Consider the following 19,475-nt stretch of genomic DNA (forward strand, 5'->3'; position numbering starts at 1 on the left):
TCAGCAATGGGTGTGGCTAAAATAGCCAAATCCATTCATTTGAAGGGGCGTCCACATACTTTAGTATATACAGTGCATTCAGAATGTATTCAGAACCCTTGACTTTTAAGTTACAGCATTATTCTAACATTGATTAAATTGTTTTTTCCCTCATCAATCTACACACCCCATAATACCCCATAATGACATCACAATACGCCATAATGACATCACAAAACCCCATAATGACATCACAATACCCCATAATGACAAAGCAAAAACAGGTTTTTAGAAATATTTCCAAATGTATAACAAATAATAAAGGAAATACCACATTCACATCAGTATTCAGACCCTTTACCCAATACTTTGTTGAAGCACCTTTGGCAGCGATTACAGCCTCGAGTCTTCTTGGGTATGACGCTACAAGCTTGGCACACCAGTATTTGGGGAGTTTCTCTGCAGATCCTCTCAAGCTCTGTCAGGTTGGCTGTGGAGCGTCACTGCTAGCCCTCTATAGGTTTTGTACCTAATGTTGCAACATTTTGGGGAATTTTCTTAGGTGTAAACTTTCCGTGGGAATTAATGGGAATATATGGGAATTAACGGGAATATATGCAAATTAATATGAATACCATTTAAAATATAGATGTTTTTTGCATTGGATATATTTACCATATCATATGGAGACAGACACATAAACGTTTTTACCTCATCATAAGTAGACATACTTGCAAATGAATAAATCCTTCCAATAGAAAAAAAAATCACAATAATATGTTACGAACTGAACTTCAATTAAATGAGTTGACTCTTGACACGGGATGATTTCACTGAACAACAAAAGAAAGGGAATATTGAATGATCCCCAACGATCCATCGCATCTCCCAAAAATGTTTTCAACATACATCTGTAAAATGATAGTCTAGAAACTAAAGCTTTGGTTGTCTTCCTCTCAGGCTTCCATGTCTTCTCCATGGACCTCCTCAATGTCCACCTCTTGAACGTCAGACTCTGACGCCTCATCTTCACTGTCACTTTCCAACCTTGTTGAGGATGGCTCGTTATCAGACTCAAAAAGCCTCAAATGTGCCCGGATGGACACCAATTTTTCATCCCTTGTATTGGTCAGCCTGTTGCGTGCTTTGGTGTGTGTGTTCCCAAACAAGGACCAGTTGCGCTCTGACGCAGCTGATGTCGGTGGGATTTGGAGGATGATGGAGGCAACAGGGGAAAGAGCCTCAGATCCACAAAGTCCCTTCCACCAGGTGGCTGATGAGATATGTTGGCACGACTGCCATATTGCATCTCCATCCCAAAGCCCTTGCTTGGAAGTGTACTTCGCCAGACTGCCAAGAACCTTGCCCTCATCCAGGCCAAGGTGGCGAGACACGATAGTGATAACACCATGGGCCTTGTTGATTTCTGCACCAGATAGGCTGCTCTTGCCAGCATTCTTGGAGTCCAACATGTACGCTGTGGCATGTATGGGCTTCAGGCAGAAGTTTTCATGCTTTTTGATGTATTTCAGAACTGCAGTTTCCTCTGCTTGGAGAAACAGTGATGTGGACAGGGCAGTACGGATTTATTCTCTTACATCTGCAAGCAGAATCTAAACATTAGACAGGATGGCATTGGCTCCCTCAATCCGAGCAATGGCTACTGCTATAGGTTTCAGGGGTTTCAGGCTGCTTACCACTCTCTCCCAAAATACATCATCCAGGAGGATCCTCTTCATGGGGCTGGACATATCGGCAGACTTTTGACATTTCTTGGAGAGATTCCTTCCGCTCCGGGAGACTGTCAAACATGATGACAACACCCCCCCCCCTCCCCTCCCAACAGCTTCAATGTGGTGATCTCATTTATCTCACTTTGCTTGGTGAAGTAGAATGCTGCTATAACTTGATGACCCTTCACATACCTAACCATTTCCTTGGCTCTCGTGTAGAGTGTATCCATTGTTTTCAGTGCCATGATGTCCTTGAGGAGCAGATTCAATGCATGAGCAGCACAGCCAATGTGTGTGATGTGAGGGTAAGACTTCTCCACTTTAGATCTAGCAGACTCCATGTTCGCAGCATTGTCTGTCACCAGCGCAAATACCTTCTGCGGTTCAAGGTCATTGACAACTCCCTTCAGCTCATCTGCAATGTAGAGACCGGTGTGTCAGTTGTCTCTTGTAGAATACTGGCTGAGGAGTGGAGATGATGTAGTTAATTATTCCTTGCCCACGACAACCCATCATAGTCTGATTTCTCTATGATTTGCTTGACCTTCACTTGAACTCTGTTGAACTCTGCATCCAGCAAATGAGTAGATAAAGCATGTCTGGTTGGAGGGGTGTATGCTGTGCGAAGAACATTCAGAAATCTCTTCCAATACACATTGCCTGTGAGCATCAAAGGTGAACCAGTTCCATACACAGCTCGAGCAAGACAATCATCAGCATTTCTCTGACTACATTCCTCCATTGAGTCAAAAAACTTCTGATTCCAGGAGGACCGTGAGCTGTTGCTATCAATAAGGTGTCTGATTCATCATTTTCACCTTGAATAGAAGTAGAGGGACTTTTGTCAGAGGTTGCTTAATGTTAGCACTGAGGGAACTTTATGCACTTGGCCAGATGATTCTGCATCTTTGTTGCATTCTTTAGATATGATTTGGCACAGTATTTGCAAATGTACACAGCTTTTCGTTCTACATTAGCTGCAGTGAAATGACTCCACACATCAGATAGTGCCCATGGCATTTTCCTGTAAAGATTTTTTTTTTAATTGTAAAAAAAAATAAAAATACAATTCCATGTACAAATTAATATTTAGATAAAAAAACTCCTTTGTAAAATAAATGTTTTAACTTGAAACATGTTTAGAAACACGTCCAAGACATGTATGGACACAGTTGAATTAACACTCCTCAGTTACTAGGCTCAAGGTAGCAAAAACTAACTAGCAGAAAGTGTTAAGTAAAAATGATTTAAACACACTTTGCTCTAGGCTACTATTACTAGTTAACAAAAAATAATGCATGTCATATAAAATACGTTCACCCCTCCCAGAATTGTATTCTAAACCAGAAAGCATGTAGTCCTTGGCTCAGACAGTGTAGTAGTGTGGGCTCAATAGCATCTCATTAGTGTGCAAGATCTTGAGAATCAGCTGTACATGTGATGGAAGAATGCACTGTGCATGCAGAGGGTTGCAATTCCATTGAATTGGGGATATTTTAACCAAAATATGCCACAAGATCTAGAATTAACTTATGTGTATCCCACAAAAAAAAGGTTCACTGTTATAAGCCAACATTTTTGATTAATTGAAGCAAAAACCCCCAAATTCCCAGGCTTAACTTCCCATGGAAAAAGTCCAGAAATATTCCAGACATTTACTGGAAAGTTTCCAAATCATTGCAACCCTAGTCACTGCAAAGCGATTTTCTGGTCTCTCCAAATATGTTCGATCGGTTTAAGTCCGGGTTCTGGCTGGGCCAATCAAGGACATTCACAGACTTGTCCCGAAGCCACTCCTGCATTGTCTTGGCTGTGTGCTTAGGGTCGTTGTCCTGTTGGAAGGTGAACCTTCTTGGTTTCATCAGACCAGATAATTGTGTTTCTCATGGTCTGGGAGTCTTTAGGTGACATTTGGCAAACTCCAAGCAGGCTGCCATGTGCCTTTTACTGATGAGTGGCTTCCGTCCGGCCACTCTACGGTAAAGGCATGATTGGTGGTATGCTGCAGAGATGGTTGTCCTTCTGGAAGGTTCTCCCATCTCCACAGAGGAACTCTGGAGCTCTGTCAGAGTGACCATCGGGTTCTTGGTCACCTCCCTGACCAAGGCCCTTCTTCCCGATTGCTCAGTTTGGCCGGGCGGCCAGCTCTAGGAAGAGTCTTGGTGGTTCCAAACTTCCTCCATTTAAGAATGATGGAGGCCACTGTGTCCTTGGGGACTTTCAATGCTGCAGACATTTTTTGGTACTCTTCCAGAGATCTGTGCCCTGACACATTCCTGTCTTGGAGCTCTACAGACAATTCCTTCGACCTCATGGCTTGGTTTTTGCACTGAAACGTTTTATAGACAGGTGTCTTTTCAAATCATGTCCAATCAATTGAATTTACCTCAGGCGGACTCTAATCAAGTTGTAGAAACAGGATGGAAACAGGATGCACCTGAGCTCAATTTCGAGTCTCATTGCAAAGGGTCTGAATACTTTTGTAAATAAGGTATTTCTGAGTTTTCTTCTTAATACCTTATTTTTTTAAATCCATTTTAGAATAAGGCTGTGAAGTAACAAAATGTGGAAAAAGTCAAGGGGTCTGAGTACTTTCAGAATGCACTGTGCACTTTCCCAATGCAATGGTTGGTTGGATGGATCAGAGGGTTGGATGGATTAGAGGGGTGGATGGATCAGAGGGTGTATGGATCAGAGGGGTGGATGGATTAGGGGGGTGGATGGATCACAGGGTTGGATGGATTAGAGGGGTGGATGGATCAGAGGGTGGATGGATTAGAGGGTGGATGGATTAGAGGGGTGGATGGATCAGAGGGTGGGTGGATCAGAGGGTGGATGGATCAGAGGGTGGATGGATCAGAGGGTGGATGGATGAGAGGGGTGGATGGATCAGAGGGTTGGATGGATTAGAGGGGTGGATGTGTGGGTGGATGGATCAGAGGATTAGGTGGATCAGAGGGTGGATGGATTAGAGGGGTGGATGGATCAGAGGGTGGATGGATCAGAGGGGTGGATGGATTAGCGGGGTGGATGTGTGGGTGGACAGATTAGAGGTTGGATGGATCAGAGGGGTGGATGGATTAGAGGGGTGGATGTGTGGGTGGATGTATTAGAGGGGTGGATGTGTGGGTGGATGTATTAAGGGGTGGATGTATTAGAGGGGTGGATGTGTGGGTGGATGTATTAGAGGGGTGGATGTGTGGGTGGATGTATTAGAGGGGTGGATGTGTGGGTGGATGTATTAGAGGGGTGGATGTGTGGGTGGATGTGTGGGTGGATGTATTAGAGGGGTGGATGTGTGGGTGGATGTATTAGAGGGGTGGATGTGTGGGTGGATGTGTGGGTGGATGTATTAGAGGGGTGGATGTGTGGGTGGATGTATTAGAGGGGTGGATGTGTGGGTGGATGTATTAGAGGGATGGATGTGTGGGTGGATGTATTAGAGGGGTGGATGTGTTAGAGGGGTGGATGTGTGGGTGGATGTATTAGAGGGGTGGATGTGTGGGTGGATGTATTAGAGGGGTGGATGTGTGGGTGGATGTATTAGAGGGGTGGATGTGTGGGTGGATGTATTAGAGGGGTGGATGTGTGGGTGGATGTATTAGAGGGGTGGATGGATATGAGGGGTGGATGGATTAGAGGGGTGGATGTATTAGAGGGGGGATGTGTGGGTGGATGTATTAGAGGGGTGGATGTATTAGAGGGGTGGATGTATTAGAGGGGTGGATGTATTAGAGGGGTGGATGTATTAGAGGGGTGGATGTGTGGGTGGATGTATTAGAGGGGTGGATGTGTGGGTGGATGTATTAGAGGGGTGGATGTATTAAAGGGGTGGATGTATTAGAGGGGTGGATGTATTAGAGGGGTGGATGTATTAGAGGGGTGGATGTGCTGTATTTGTCTTTGGACAGTGACTTGTCTTTCTTTGTTTTCCTTCAGCACGTTGGGTGTGAAATTATACATTTTACTATGCTGTTAGTCCAGACTGTCAGATTTATTTGAGGGTTATTTTCATCCTTATCAGGTGAACTGTTTAGAAATGAGGCACTTTTTGAACATAGTTTCTCCCCTCCCCCCATTTTACACCACAGCGCCAAAACAAACAAAACATCTATTACTGTCCAAATACATTTGGACCTCATTGTAGGTACTGTACCTACTATCGTAGTGGTACAGAATACCTTTCTTTCAGATAATTGAAGATGTGATGTGTGGAGGTGTGTGTGTAGGAGGAAGTTATGAACGTGTGTGGTTGATTAGAAGACATGCCTGTTAGTGTGGTAGTGGTAGCGTGCAAAACGTTAGAGGTGAAAGCAACTTGGTGTGTGTGTGTGTGTGTGTGTGTGTGTGTGTGTGTGTGTGTGTGTGTGTGTGTGTGTGTGTGTGTGTGTGTGTGTGTAGTGGTAGCGTGCAAAACGTTAGAGGTGAAAGCACTTGGTGTGTGTGTGTGTGTGTGTATGCGTGTGTGCGTGCGTGTGCGCGTGCGTGCGTGTGTGCGACTGACCTTATCATTGTTGTAATAAGAGAGGTTCTCTCCATCAAACTTCACCCATCTTCTCTGAAAGACACACTTTCTGAAAGTGAAAGAAGGAAAGTTGAAGAGCTGAAAGTAGTATGAATGTAAACAAAACACATTTTTTAAATGAAAAGTGTTGCTATGCACTACCACAGAACAGCATCTCCACCCAACCACAAGACAAGTTAAATCAAGTTCATGCTGTACAGTAGAATAGTATCATACACAAGCCTGCCATATGGTACTGTAAAACAGGGTGTGGGTTATGCTGTTAAAATTAATGAATATTCAACATCTCAAACTAAGGCAGGTTGACAACTCTATGCTAATCGTGTGGTTTCAGAAGAAGGGCACAAAACAAAAAAAAGGGAAGTGACAGATTTTTTTTTGTTGCAAGAGGAACTATGAAAGCATAAACAAGCAGAGAAATACAAATATAAAGTAAAGAAACCGCTCTGAGGTTGTGAAAACTAAAATAAGGTTTGGTTTCTCACACCTAAACAGAAGAGAACAGAAACAAGAAGCTCTGTTAACCCACTTGAGGATTCTGGGTAGTCCTTGGTCGAGTTCCTGCACGACTACATTGCAGACGCATACCAGATCTTACAACGCCTGGGTATTTTAAAAAAGGTACACTATGCAGAAAAATCGCTAACTCCATTTCCTGGTTGCTAAAATTCTAATAGTTTGCCTAATTTCAGTTTATGTGACAAAACAAGCAAGTGTAGTGTAGAGATTTATTTATACATCTAAAGCGCTCTGAAATATATTATAAATAACCAAAAATATTGTACTTTCAGCTTTTTGAAGCTGGTGTACAAAACCGAAAGATGTAAAAAACGAAAACCAAGTCTGCCTCAGGCAGTGTTAGTGTAACCTTTGACCTCTGCCAAAAGGTCTGGGCATTAATGGCACAGGTGGTGTGCTTGTACAACTGCAAGGGTTGCTGGTTTAAACACTGGTCTGGTGGCTAATAGCTCAAATCAGTTTTGAACTAACTATCAAAGTATGCTAGAATTTACCATGGATAGTCAAAAGTAATTTTCTGTTGTTTTCAGAAGGTGAAATTCAATTCATTGTGATATTCTTACATTTAAGCAATAAGGCATGAGGGGGGTGTGGCATATGGCCAATATACAACGGCTAAGGGCTGTTCTTAAGCACGACGCAACACGGAGTGCCTGGACACAGCCCTTAGCCGTGATATATTGGCCATATACTACAAAGTTAATGACCTTTGAAGTGTACCTCAGCCATAAAGACACAACAAAAAGATCCCCCTTGTACACTAGGGCCACATCTTACATGTTCCTTATACGGCTTGTAAATCCTACACATTTATATACCCCCATTAGGGGCATTAGCCCCTCCCCCCACCCCTAGTGCTGAACCACTGGTGTTGGTTTTGAACTGATGTAGCTAGCTGGGTATGTTTTGTGGGAAAATGTAGGACTGGCATTTGGACGTGAGCTATCTATCGTTATCTAGCTTCTGTGTCGAGCTGTTGTTGTCAGCTGTTTTCATCTGGCTCTAACTAGCTAGTGGCTGAAGTTTTTTATGTAACAAACCTTCCATAAAAAAAAATATATATATAGCTTGCTACCTTTCTTTGCCTGTTTTCGGTAGCTAATTAGATAGCTTTCAGCTGACTGGTGTTAGCTAGCTAGCTAGCTACAGAGGCTAGCTGCTGGACTTTGGACAAGAAACGTTAGCTAGATAACATTAGCTAGCTAATCAAAAAAAAAAAATATTTATTATCCTCAGCTTGAATACCGACATACAGCTAGCTAGCAACAGTAGCCTAGATTTGTTCTCAGCCACTTCTTACAACTGGCAGGATGTGGCAGCTGTGTTGTTGCCGAGCAACCGAGTTGACCCAGTTAGAGCTCTGAGATTCAGCTGAAAAGATGTCAGAAATGCTACAAAAAGGTAGCACATTATTGAGACAAAAATGTGCATGTGAGAGCGATTAAATTCTAAAAAAAAGGTTGCACCTACAAACTTAGTCACTTTTTTTTTTTTTTTTCCACTTTTAGTTCATTTCGTAAATATTTTCTTAACTCAATTTCTTGAACTGCATTGCTGGTGAAGGGCTTGTAAGTAAGCATTTCACGGTAAGGTCTACACATGTTGTACGCATGTGACAAATACAATTTGATTCGATTTGAATCCAAAATGTTTTAAATCCAAAAGGTTACTGAAATGGACACTATAGTTTAGTTTTTAATCCGAAATGTAGAATTTGAGCTAGGTAAACGCAGAAAACTCAATTGCTAACGACCCTGTTAGAAATCCGGTATGTCGTTCTCTGTAACAGCCGGACGGCACATGACGATAGGCAAGGAGTGTGTTGTGTACCTCCAATCAATTTGATTTGTGAATTTTCACCGACATTAGTGTGATATTGGCTCATATATGATGGTAGGTAAATTTCAATGTAACACTGAGCTTCAACTAATGCATACCATAATAGAATAGTATAATAGAATACTACTATGTGATGTTCTATTTCATCCTGTGGTCTTACCCTTGCGGTGAGAGCTTGTCCAGCCACCCCATCTTGAGTTTGGTCTTAGGGGCCCCGTAGAAGCAGGCGTAAGGGGAGATATTATCCGCGTGGTCCGCGGGTAACACGGGTAACGTATTCTTCACTAGACCACCCAGCGTGTCAAAGGGCTCCGAGTAGAGGTCACACACCACCATTGTCATGGGAACGACCTGGGAGAGGGCGGGGCCGGGCAGGGAGCCGGAGAGGAGGGGCTCCGGGGTCGCCGTAGCAGCGTTAGGCCAAGCATGATTGGATAGTTCCCAACTGGTGGTGCACTCTTCCACTATAGAGTAGTCATCTTCATAGAGGTTGTGGACCGTTGAAGTAGGTAGAGGGACCTGTGTCTTGTTCCTGGACTCCTTGATCTTACCATGCTTCTTTCTGTGGGATAGGGTGACATTGAGTTGAATTTAATATATCAATCAAACAATACATGTATATCAGTCATCAGTCTGGACATTTTGAGCCTGTAATTGAACCCACAAATGCTGATGCTCCAGATACTCAACTCCCGGATTTATTGCTTCTTTAATAAAAAAAAACTGTTTTCAGCTGTGCTAACATCATTTTAAAATGATAAACTTGGATTCGCTAACACAACGTGCCATTGGAACATAGGAGTGATGGTTGCTGATAATGGGCCTCTGTACGCTTATGTAGATTTTCCATAAAAAAAATCAGCGGGATTGATATGACAACAGCCAGTGAAAGTGCGCCAAATTCAAAACAACAGAAATCTCATAATTAAAATTCCTCAAACATACATGTATCTTATACCGTTTTATAAGGAAATCTTGTTGTTAATCCCACCACTGTGTCCGATTTCAAATAGGCTTTACAGTGAAAGCACCACAAACGATTAACGATTATCACCACCAACTCACAGAAAAACACAGTCATTTTTCCAGCCAAAGAGAGGAGTATCAAAAAGCACAAATAGAGATACAATTCATCACTAAACTTTGATGATCTTCATCAGATGACACTCATAGGACTTCATGTTACACAATACATGTATGTTTTGTTTGATAAAGTTCATATTTATATAAAAAAATTCTCAGTATACATTGGCGTGTTGCGTTCACTAGTTCCAAAAACATCCGGTGATATTGCAGAGAGCCACATAATTTTACAGAAATACTCATTATAAATGTCGATGAAAATACAAATGCAACCACTGTGTCAGATTTCAAAAAAACTTTACGGAAAAAGTAAACCATGCAATAAACTTTACGGAAAAAGTAAACCAACAATTTTTTATCCGCCACGTTGGAGTCAGCAGAAATCAGAAATAACATTATAAATATTCCCTTACCTTTGATGATCTTCATCAGAATGCACTCCCAGGAATCCTAGTTCCACAATAAATGTTTGATTTGTTTCGATAATATCCATTATTTATGTCCAAGTAGATACTTTTGTTAGGGCGTTTATTACACAAATCCAAACGCTCGTGCAGGTCCAGCCGAACGTCGGACGAAAACTTCAAAACGTTATATTACAGGTCGTAGAAACATTAAGTATAGAATCAATCTTTAGGACGTTTTTATCATAAATCTTCAATAACGTTCCAACCGGAGAATTCCATTGTCTGTAGAAATACCATGGAACGCAGGTCGTTATCATGTGAAATGCTCCTGACCAGGACCTGGCCCTCTGCCAGACCACTGACCCAAAGAGCTCTCATCCGGCCCCACATCACAGTAGAAGCCTTATTCAAGTTTCTAAAGACGGTTGACATCTAGTGGAAGCCTTAGGAAGTGCAACATAACCAATAACCCACTGTGTATTCAATAGGGGCTGGGTTGAAAATTGACCAACCTCAGATGTCCCACTTCGTGTTTGGATCTCTTCTCAGGTTTTTTCATGCCATATGAGTTCTGTTGTACTCACAGATATCAATTAAACTGTTTTAGAAACTTCAGAGTGTTTTCTATCCAATACTAATAATAATATGCATATATTAGGAACTGGGACTGAGGAGCAGGCCGTTTACTCTGGGCACCTTACATCCAAGCTACTCAATACTGCCCCTGCAGCCATAAGACGTTTTAAACTCAGCAAAAAAAGAAACGTCCCATTTTCAGGACCTTGCCTTTCAAAGATAACTCGTAAAAAATCCAAATAACTTCACAGATCTTCATTGTAAAGGGTTTAAACACTGTTTCCCATGCTTGTTCAATGAACCATAAACAATTAATGAACATGCACCTGTGGAACGGTCGTTAAGACACTAACAGCTTACAGACGGTAGGCTGTAAGGTCACAGTTATGAAAACTTAGGACACTAAAGAAGCCTTTCTATTGACTCTGAATAACACCAAAAGAAAGATGCCCAAGGTCCCTGCTCATCAACGTGCCATAGGCATGCTGCAAGGAGACATGAGGACTGCAGATATGGCAAGGGCAATAAATTGCTGTGAGACGCCTAAGACAGTGTTACAGGGAGACAGGATGGACAGCTGATCATCCTCGCATTTTCAGACCACGTGTAACAACACCTGTACAGGATCGGTACATCCGAACATCACACCTGTGGGACAGGTACAGGATGGCAACAACAACTGCCCGAGTTACACCAGGAACGCACAATCCCTCCATCAGTGCTGACTGTCCCCAATAGGCTGAGAGAGGCTGGACTGAGGGCTTGTAGGCCTGTTGTAAGGCAGGTCCTCGCCAGATATCAATGGCAACAACACCGCCTATGGGCACAAACCCACCAGCGCTGGACCAGACAGGACTGGCAAAAAGTGCTTTTCAATGACGAGTCACCGTTTTGTCTCACCAGGGGTGATGGTCGGATTCGTGTTTGTCGTCAAAGGAATGAGCTTTGCGCCGAGGTCTGTACTCTGGAGTGGGATCGATTTGGAGGTGGAGGGTCTGTCATGGTCTGGGGCGGTGTGTCACAGCATCATCGGACTGAGCTTGTTGTCATTGCAGGCAATCTCAATGCTGTGCATTACAGGGAAAACATCCTCCTCCCTCACGTGGTACCCTTCCTGCAGGCTCATCCTGACATGACTCTCCAGCATGACAATGCCACCAGCCATACTGCTGATTCTGTGCGTGATTTCCTGCAAGACAGGAATGTCAGTGTTCTGCCATGGCCAGCGAAGAGACCGGATCTCAGTCCCATTGAGCACGTCTGGGACCTGTTGGATCGGAGGTTGAGGGCTAGGGCCATTCCCTCCAGAAATATCTGAGAACTTGCAGGTGCCTGGTGGAAGAGTGGGGTAACATCTCACAGCAAGAACTGATGCAAATCTGGTGCAGTCCATGAGGAGGAGTTGCACTGTAGTACTTAATGCAGCTGGTGGCCACACCAGATACTGACTGTTACTTTTGATTTTGACCCCCACTTTGTTCAGGGACACATTATTCCATATCTGTTAGTCACATGTCTGTGGAACTTGTTCAGTTTATGTCTCAGTTGTTGAATCTTATGTTCATACAAATATTTACACATATTAAGTTCGCAGAAAATAAACGGAGTTGACAGTGAGAGGACGTTTATTTTTTTGCTGAGTTAGTATATATGCAGTTCATCCAGAGTGATCATGGGCCTCTTGGCTGCATCTCTGATCAGTCTTCTCCTTGTATGAGCTGAAAGTTTAGAGGGACGGCCAGGTCTTGGTAGATTTGCAGTGGTCTGAGACTCCTTCCATTTCAATATTATCGCTTGCACAGTGCTCCTTGGGATGTTTAAAGCTTGGGAAGTCTTTTTGTATCCAAATCCGGCTTTAAACTTCTTCACAACAGTATCTCGGACCTGCCTGGTGTGTTCCTTGTTCTTCATGATGCTCTCTGCGCTTTTAACGGACCTCTGAGACTATCACAGTGCAGGTGCATTTATACGGAGACTTGATTACACACAGGTGGATTGTATTTATCATCATTAGTCATTTAGGTCAACATTGGATCATTCATAGATCCTCACTGAACTTCTGGAGAGAGTTTGCTGCACTGAAAGTAAAGGGGCTGAATAATTTTGCACGCCCAATTTTTCAGTTTTTGATTTTTTAAAAAAGTTTGAAATATCCAATAAATGTCGTTCCACTTCATGATTGTGTCCCACTTGTTGTTGATTCTTCACAAAAAAATACAGTTTTATATCTTTATGTTTGAAGCCTGAAATGTGGCAAAAGGTCGCAAAGTTTATATATATATATATATGTACACAGCTCAAAAAAATAAAGGGAACACTAAAATAACACATCCTAGATCTGAATGAATGAAATATTCTTATTAACTACTTTTTTCTTTACATAGTTGAATGTGCTGACAACAAAATCACACAAAAATGATTAATGGAAATCAAATATCAACCCATGGAGGTCTGGATTTGGAGTCACACTCAAAATTAAAGTGGAAAACCACACTACAGGCTGATCCAACTTTGATGTAATGTCCTTAAAACAAGTCAAAATGAGGCTCAGTAGTGTGTGTGGCCTCCACGTGCCTGTATGGTCTCCCTGCAATGCCTGGGCATGCTCCTGATGAGGTGACGGATGGTCTCCTGAGGGATCTCCTCCCAGGCTTGGACTAAAGCATCCGCCAACTCCTGGACAGTCTGTGGTGCAACGTGGCGTTGGTGGATGGAGCGAGACATGATGTCCCAGATGTGCTCAATTGGATTCAGGTCTGGGGAACGGGCGGGCCAGTCCATAGCATCAATGCCTTCCTCTTGCAGGAACTGCTGACACAATCCAGCCACATGAGGTCTAGCATTGTCTTGCATTAGGAGGAACCCAGGGCCAACCGCACCAGCATATGGTCTCACAAGGGGTCTGAGGATCTCATCTCGGTACCTAATGGCAGTCAGGCTACCTCTGGCAAGCACATGGAGGGCTGTGCGACCCCCAAAAGAAATGCCACCCCACACCATGACTGACCCACCGCCAAACCGGTCATGCTGGAGGATGTTGCAGGCAGCAGAACGTTCTCCACGGCGTCTCCAGACTCTGTCACGTCTGTCACATGTGCTCAGTGTGAACCTGCTTTCATCTGCGAAGAGCACAGGGCGCCAGTGGCGAATTTGCCAATCTTGGTGTTCTCTGGCAAATGCCAAACGTCCTGCACGGTGTTGGGCTGTAAGCACAACCCCCACCTGTGGAGGTCGGGCCCTCATACCACCCTTATGGAGTCTGTTTCTGACCGTTTGAGAAGACACATGCACATTTGTGGCCTGCTGGAGGTCATATTGCAGGGATCTGGCAGTGCTCCTCCTGCTCCTCCTTGCACAAAGGTGGAGGTAGAGGTCCTGCTGCTGGGTTGTTGCCCTCCTACGGCCTCCTCCACGTCTCCTGATGTACTGGCCTGTCTCCTGGTAGCACCGCCATGCTCTGGACACTACGCTGACAGACACAGCAAACCTTCTTGCCACAGCTCGCATTGATGTCCCATCCTGGATAAGCTGCACTACCTGAGCCACTTGTGTGGGTTGTAGACTCCATCTCATGCTACCACTAGAGTGAAAGCACCGCCAGCATTCAAAAGTGACCAAAACATCAGCCAGGAAGCATAGGAACTGAGAAGCGGTCTGTGGTCGCCACCTGCAGAACCACTCCTTTATTGGGGGTGTCTTGCTAAATGCCTATAATTTCCACCTGTTGTCTATTCCATTTGCACAACAGCATGTGAAATGTATTGTCAATCAGTGTTGCTTCCTAAGTGGACAGTTTGATTTCACAGAAGTGTGATTGACTTGGAGTTACATTGTGCTGTTCAAGTGTTCTCTTTATTTTTTTGAGCAGTGCAGGTGCATTTGATGACCAAAGTGCTTTAAGCATTTCCAATAATATGAAACCCAAACAGTTATTTTGTGTTAATAATACAGTTTTAATATATTAGTGTATATATATATATCAAATCAATCAATATTTATCAATCAACAATATTTGTGTAAAGCTTTTTACAAATGCTACTTGTAATACCTTCGCGTTTGTAAAAATGTAATTACAAATTTTGTTTTTTGCAATACTGTAGAGACAACTGAAGCAGGGTTTAGCAACCATACCAATTTCAGTAGTTAAACGCCTTTCTCTTTTGAAATACTGTTCGACTATTTGTGGCCTAAGCAAAGGTAGTCTTTACTGTTGTAGGGGCAACTATTGTGTATCGGAGTGGCCCTCATCTCACCTCGGTTTCTTCTGCTTGACATTCTCTTTGATTTCTTTCTTGAACAGTTCTTTAGTACCCTGGTCCTGAGACAGAATAACACAGATTAGTCATAAAGTCACACAAGGGCACTTTCAAAACAGGCATTGTTAGACTGATAGCATAGTGACTAGGTTAGCTTAGCGGCTAGGCTAGCAGGCATTGTTAGACTGATAGCATAGTGACTAGGTTAGCTTAGCGGCTAGGCTAGCAGGTGACATTTCTATTAACCTCATAGGCCAAAGTGAAACTGATTGAGCCTCAAGTTTACTCTCAATTTGCTCAAGTTTACTCTCAATTTGCTCAAGTTTACTCTCAATTTGCTCAAGTTTACTCTCAATTTGCAGTGAAAGAAGAGACAGGGGGAAGTGGATGTGTGTGGGCAGACATATAGAAAATAGAACTGGATAGTGAGTTTCTCTCTTAGCATCTTAGCTACTTCCACATAATCTCAAAACAGTGAACATGTCAAGATTCTGAGAATATGTACTCTGTGAAAGGGGTAACAATAAACACATATCAAAGGTAGGAAGGATATGACAGGTGGGGTGGGGCCGCAGGTGGGGCCTACCAGGCTCTGATCAGCCTCCCCGTGACCAAATCTCTCTGGAGATCGTGTTATCATTGCCTGGCTGTAAATAATGTTCTTACATTGAATGTAATCTATACAACTGTAGGTCTAAGTGCTCAATAGTAGCGCACCTATTTGGTTTCATATACAACTTCAGTATTTCACCTTACCAGTATGTTCTCTGGGTTGTTGTATAGGAATGTTTCTCCATAAGGAACAATGGGAGACAACGTTCTTTGCAGTGGGGCTAGAGTAGAGAGAAGGACACACATAAAACATCATTAGCTCTCACAGACAAATGCTCATGGTATAGGTCTACATACTGTTGTTGCACCACATAACCATAACACTTGGATGCATCCTCCCCTCAGAGTTCTGGGTAACATGTTGAAGCATATTCCTACCGTCTCCCTCTCTCTTCTCCATCCCTGTCGTCTCCCCTCCTCCTCCCTCTCTTCTCCCTCCCCGTCGTCTCCCCTCCTTCTCCCTCCCTGTCGTCTCCCCTCCTCCTCCCTCTCTTCTCCCTCCCCGTCGTCTCCCCTCCTCCTCCCTCTCTTCTCCCTCCCGTCGTCTCCCCTCCTTCTCCCTCCCCGTCGTCTCCCCTCCTCCTCCCTCTCTTCTCCCTCCCCGTCGTCTCCCCTCCTTCTCCCTCCCCGTCGTCTCCCCTCCTCCTCCCTCCCTGTCGTCTCCCCTCCTCCTCCCTCCCTGTCGTCTCCCCTCCTCCTCCCTCTCTTCTCCCTCCCCGTCTTCTCCCCTCCTCCTCCCTCCCCGTCGTCTCCCCTCCTTCTCCCTCCCCGTCGTCTCCCCTCCTCCTCCCTCCCTGTCGTCTCCCCTCCTCCTCCCTCTCTTTTCCCTCCCCGTCGTCTCCCCTCCTTCTCCCTCCCCGTCGTCTCCCCTCCTTCTCCCTCCCTGTCATCTCCCCTCCTTCTCCCTCCCTGTCGTCTCCCCTCCTTCTCCCTCCCTGTCGTCTCCCCTCCTCCTCCATCCCTGTCGTCTCCCCTCCTCCTCCCTCCCTGTCGTCTCCCCTCCTCCTCCCTCTCTTCTCCCTCCCCGTCGTCTCCCCTCCTCCTCCCTCCCTGTCGTCTCCCCTCCTCCTCCCTCCCTGTCGTCTCCCCTCCTCCTCCCTCCCTGTCGTCTCCCCTCCTCCTCCCTCTCTTTTCCCTCCCCGTCGTCTCCCCTCCTTCTCCCTCCCCGTCGTCTCCCCTCCTTCTCCATCCCTGTCGTCTCCTCCCTCCCTGTCGTCTCCCCTCCTCCTCCCTCCCTGTCGTCTCCCATCCTCCTCCCTCTCTTCTCCCTCCCCGTCGTCTCCCCTCCTTCTCCCTCCCCGTCGTCTCCCCTCCTCCTCCCTCTCTTCTCCCTCCCCGTCGTCTCCCCTCCTCCTCTCTCTCTCTTCTGCAAAAAACTTGTTCTCCCTTTCTCAGACAGACACTAGCCAAACCAAGGACGTTCCTTGGCCCTGTGTGAGGCCCAATGGGGACCTCAGCCGAGGAGGGAGGAGAGGGGGAGGAAGTATGAGACCACCCAGACACCATCAGTCTATAGACCCGGGGCGACCCGGTGTGGGCCACCGCCTGTCACAGTGACAAATAACATCGCCCATCTCCTGGGGACAGCAAGGGCCGGCAGACATCCCCCGGCGGACGGACACACACATACCTACACAAACAGCCAGGCACATACATAGATACGAGCTACTAGATAGGCCATCGAGGTAAGGCACTGGGAGATAGTAGGACCTGGTGGCTGTGTTTCTATGTTGAAGAGGAACACACTATCACACCCATATCTCTATGGACAGGTCTGGTGTCTGAGAGACAGTAGGGTCGTTTATCACGATCTATTGGGCTGAGAGAGAAAGAGAAAGGGGGGGAGAGAGAGAGAGAAAGGGGAGAGAGAGAGAGAGAAAGGGGAGAGAGAGAGAGAGAGAAAGGGGAGAGAGAGAGAGAGAGAGAGAGAGAAAGGGGAGAGAGAGAGAGAGAGAGAGAGAGAGAAAGGGGGAGAGAGAGAGAGAAAGGGGGGAGAGAGAGAGAGAAAGGGGGGGAGAGAGAGAGAGAGAAAGAAAGGGGAGAGAGAGAGAGAAGGGGGAGAGAGAGAGAAAAAAAAGAGAGAGAGAAAGGGAGAGAAAGGGGGAGAGAGAAAGGGAGAGAAAGGGTAGAGAGAGAGAGAAAGGGAGAGAAAGGGGGATAGAGAGAGAGAAATGGGAGAGAAAGAAAGGGGAGAGAGAGAGAGAAAGAGAGAGAGATAGAAAGGGAAAGACTATGGGGAGAAAGAAAGGGGAGAGAGAGAGAGAGAAAGGGAGAGAAAATGGGGAGAAAGAAAGGGGGAAGAGAGCGAGAGAGAGAGAGCAACCAAGTAAATCGAATAAAGGAGGAAAAGTGTAGGTAGGAACTAGGAAGAAAGAGGGGGGGGAAGTTGTATTTACTGTTGGAAGGAAAGAGACAGATCCACTTTCTATGTTGAAGAGGAACACACTATCAGACCCTTATCTCTATGGACAGGTCTGGTGTCTGAGAGACAGTAGGGTCGTTTATCACGATCTATTGGAGAGAGAGAGAGAGAGAGAGAGAGAGAGAGAGAGCGAGAGGAGAGAAGAGAGAGAGAGAGAGAGAGAGAGAGAGAGAGCGAGAGGAGAGAAGAGAGAGAGAGAGAGAGGAGAGAGAGAGACAGAGAGAGAGCGAGACATAGAGAGAGAGAGAGAGAGAGAGAGAGACCAAGTAAATTGAAAAGAGGAGGAAAAGTAGAGGTAGGAACTAGGCAGAAAGAGGGGGAAGTTGTATTTACTGTATATACTTTTGGAAGGAAAGAGTCAGATCCACATTCAACAGATATTGGAGCCACCATAGACAGAGGGAGGCATCAACACAGACCTCACAACACATTGCATGTATCATTAAAGGTCAATTTACCAACAAAGTAAAAAAAAAAACTTCTGGAGTTAGGAGAGTGAAGCGGGATATACACTAGGCCTCACTGGCACCACTACGCAAGATGAGAGAGAGAGAGCGAGAGCGCAATCCCAGCAAGACAAAAGCAACCTCAAAACGTGACGTTGGTCCCCCCCCGTGATGAATCTAAAACACACTCCCTCTTTCCCCCCCCCCCCCCCCCCCCCCTTTTTTTCATCAGGGCAAACAATAGTAGTGCCTGCTGACTCGATAATATAAAATATTCAAGGAAGAGCTGAAATAGGATTTGTTGCTAGGAGACCTTTCTGGTTGCCGTTAGCACCGCCAGGAACCTGGGCGCAGGGAAGGTGTTCAAGGTCGGTTGTGGATGGCAAGCTCCTGAGGAGGGAAAAGAATGGAATAACCTTTATTAGAACACTGTCTGACACACAAGGGATCAGGATATATATATATATGCCTTTGAGTTAACACTAGAAAGGATACGTTCCCCAAATGTGACCCGATTTAAGAAACGTTTGAAAGTTTAAAAAAAATGTTTTTTCATCATAATGCGTTTTTTTTTGCTAGAAATGCCTTCTTGAACATGTGAACTTTCATGTGTCTTAATAACAAGCCATCTGTAAATACGATTGAAATTGTAAAAATTACGAGCCTTGTTGGTTTAGAAAAAGCTCGCAACCGTCCCACTAGCCATGAGAGTTCGGATTGGAAGCTCGTCAGTCTGTGTTGGTAATCCTGTCGAACGTGCCTTTTTAAAAAAATATATATCGTGTAGTGGAGCTCTCTACTTTCTAGAGGATCGAGTTTTGAAATCAGTTTTGAAATCAGTGGAATTAGAGTATGATAACTAAAAGAGATGGAGGAAACACCTGTCTCCGGATTTTACCTTCAAACTAAGGGCAAACGTGGCATCGCATTCCTGACAGGGAGACGCGTCCATGCACGATGATGTACAGTGAGAGAAAAAAGTATTTGATCCCCTGCTGATTTTGTACGTTTGCCCACTGACAAAGAAATGATCAGCTAGGACCATAGTCACCAAGAAAACAATTGGTAACACTACGCC

The 19,475-nt window shown here is 44.8% G+C and overlaps 1 protein-coding gene across 1 annotated transcript in view; it reads right to left on the reverse strand.

The window, feature by feature from the left end:
• arap2 (ArfGAP with RhoGAP domain, ankyrin repeat and PH domain 2) overlaps nt 1–19,475 on the reverse strand; it is a 230,983-nt gene that overhangs the window by 192,336 nt on the left and 19,172 nt on the right. The window contains exons 3-7 of the mRNA XM_036958269.2: nt 18,711–18,787; nt 15,674–15,750; nt 14,915–14,979; nt 8,756–9,157; nt 6,217–6,286 (exon numbers count right to left, since the gene is read on the reverse strand). Of these exons, the coding sequence (XP_036814164.2) occupies nt 6,217–6,286; nt 8,756–9,157; nt 14,915–14,979; nt 15,674–15,750; nt 18,711–18,787 (691 nt within the window). The remainder of the gene's footprint in view (nt 1–6,216; nt 6,287–8,755; nt 9,158–14,914; nt 14,980–15,673; nt 15,751–18,710; nt 18,788–19,475) is intronic.

The sequence above is a fragment of the Oncorhynchus mykiss genome, chromosome 21 (genome assembly GCF_057628025.1).
Source record: "Oncorhynchus mykiss isolate SJ-2025 chromosome 21, ASM5762802v1, whole genome shotgun sequence".
Classification (NCBI taxonomy): domain Eukaryota; kingdom Metazoa; phylum Chordata; class Actinopteri; order Salmoniformes; family Salmonidae; genus Oncorhynchus; species Oncorhynchus mykiss.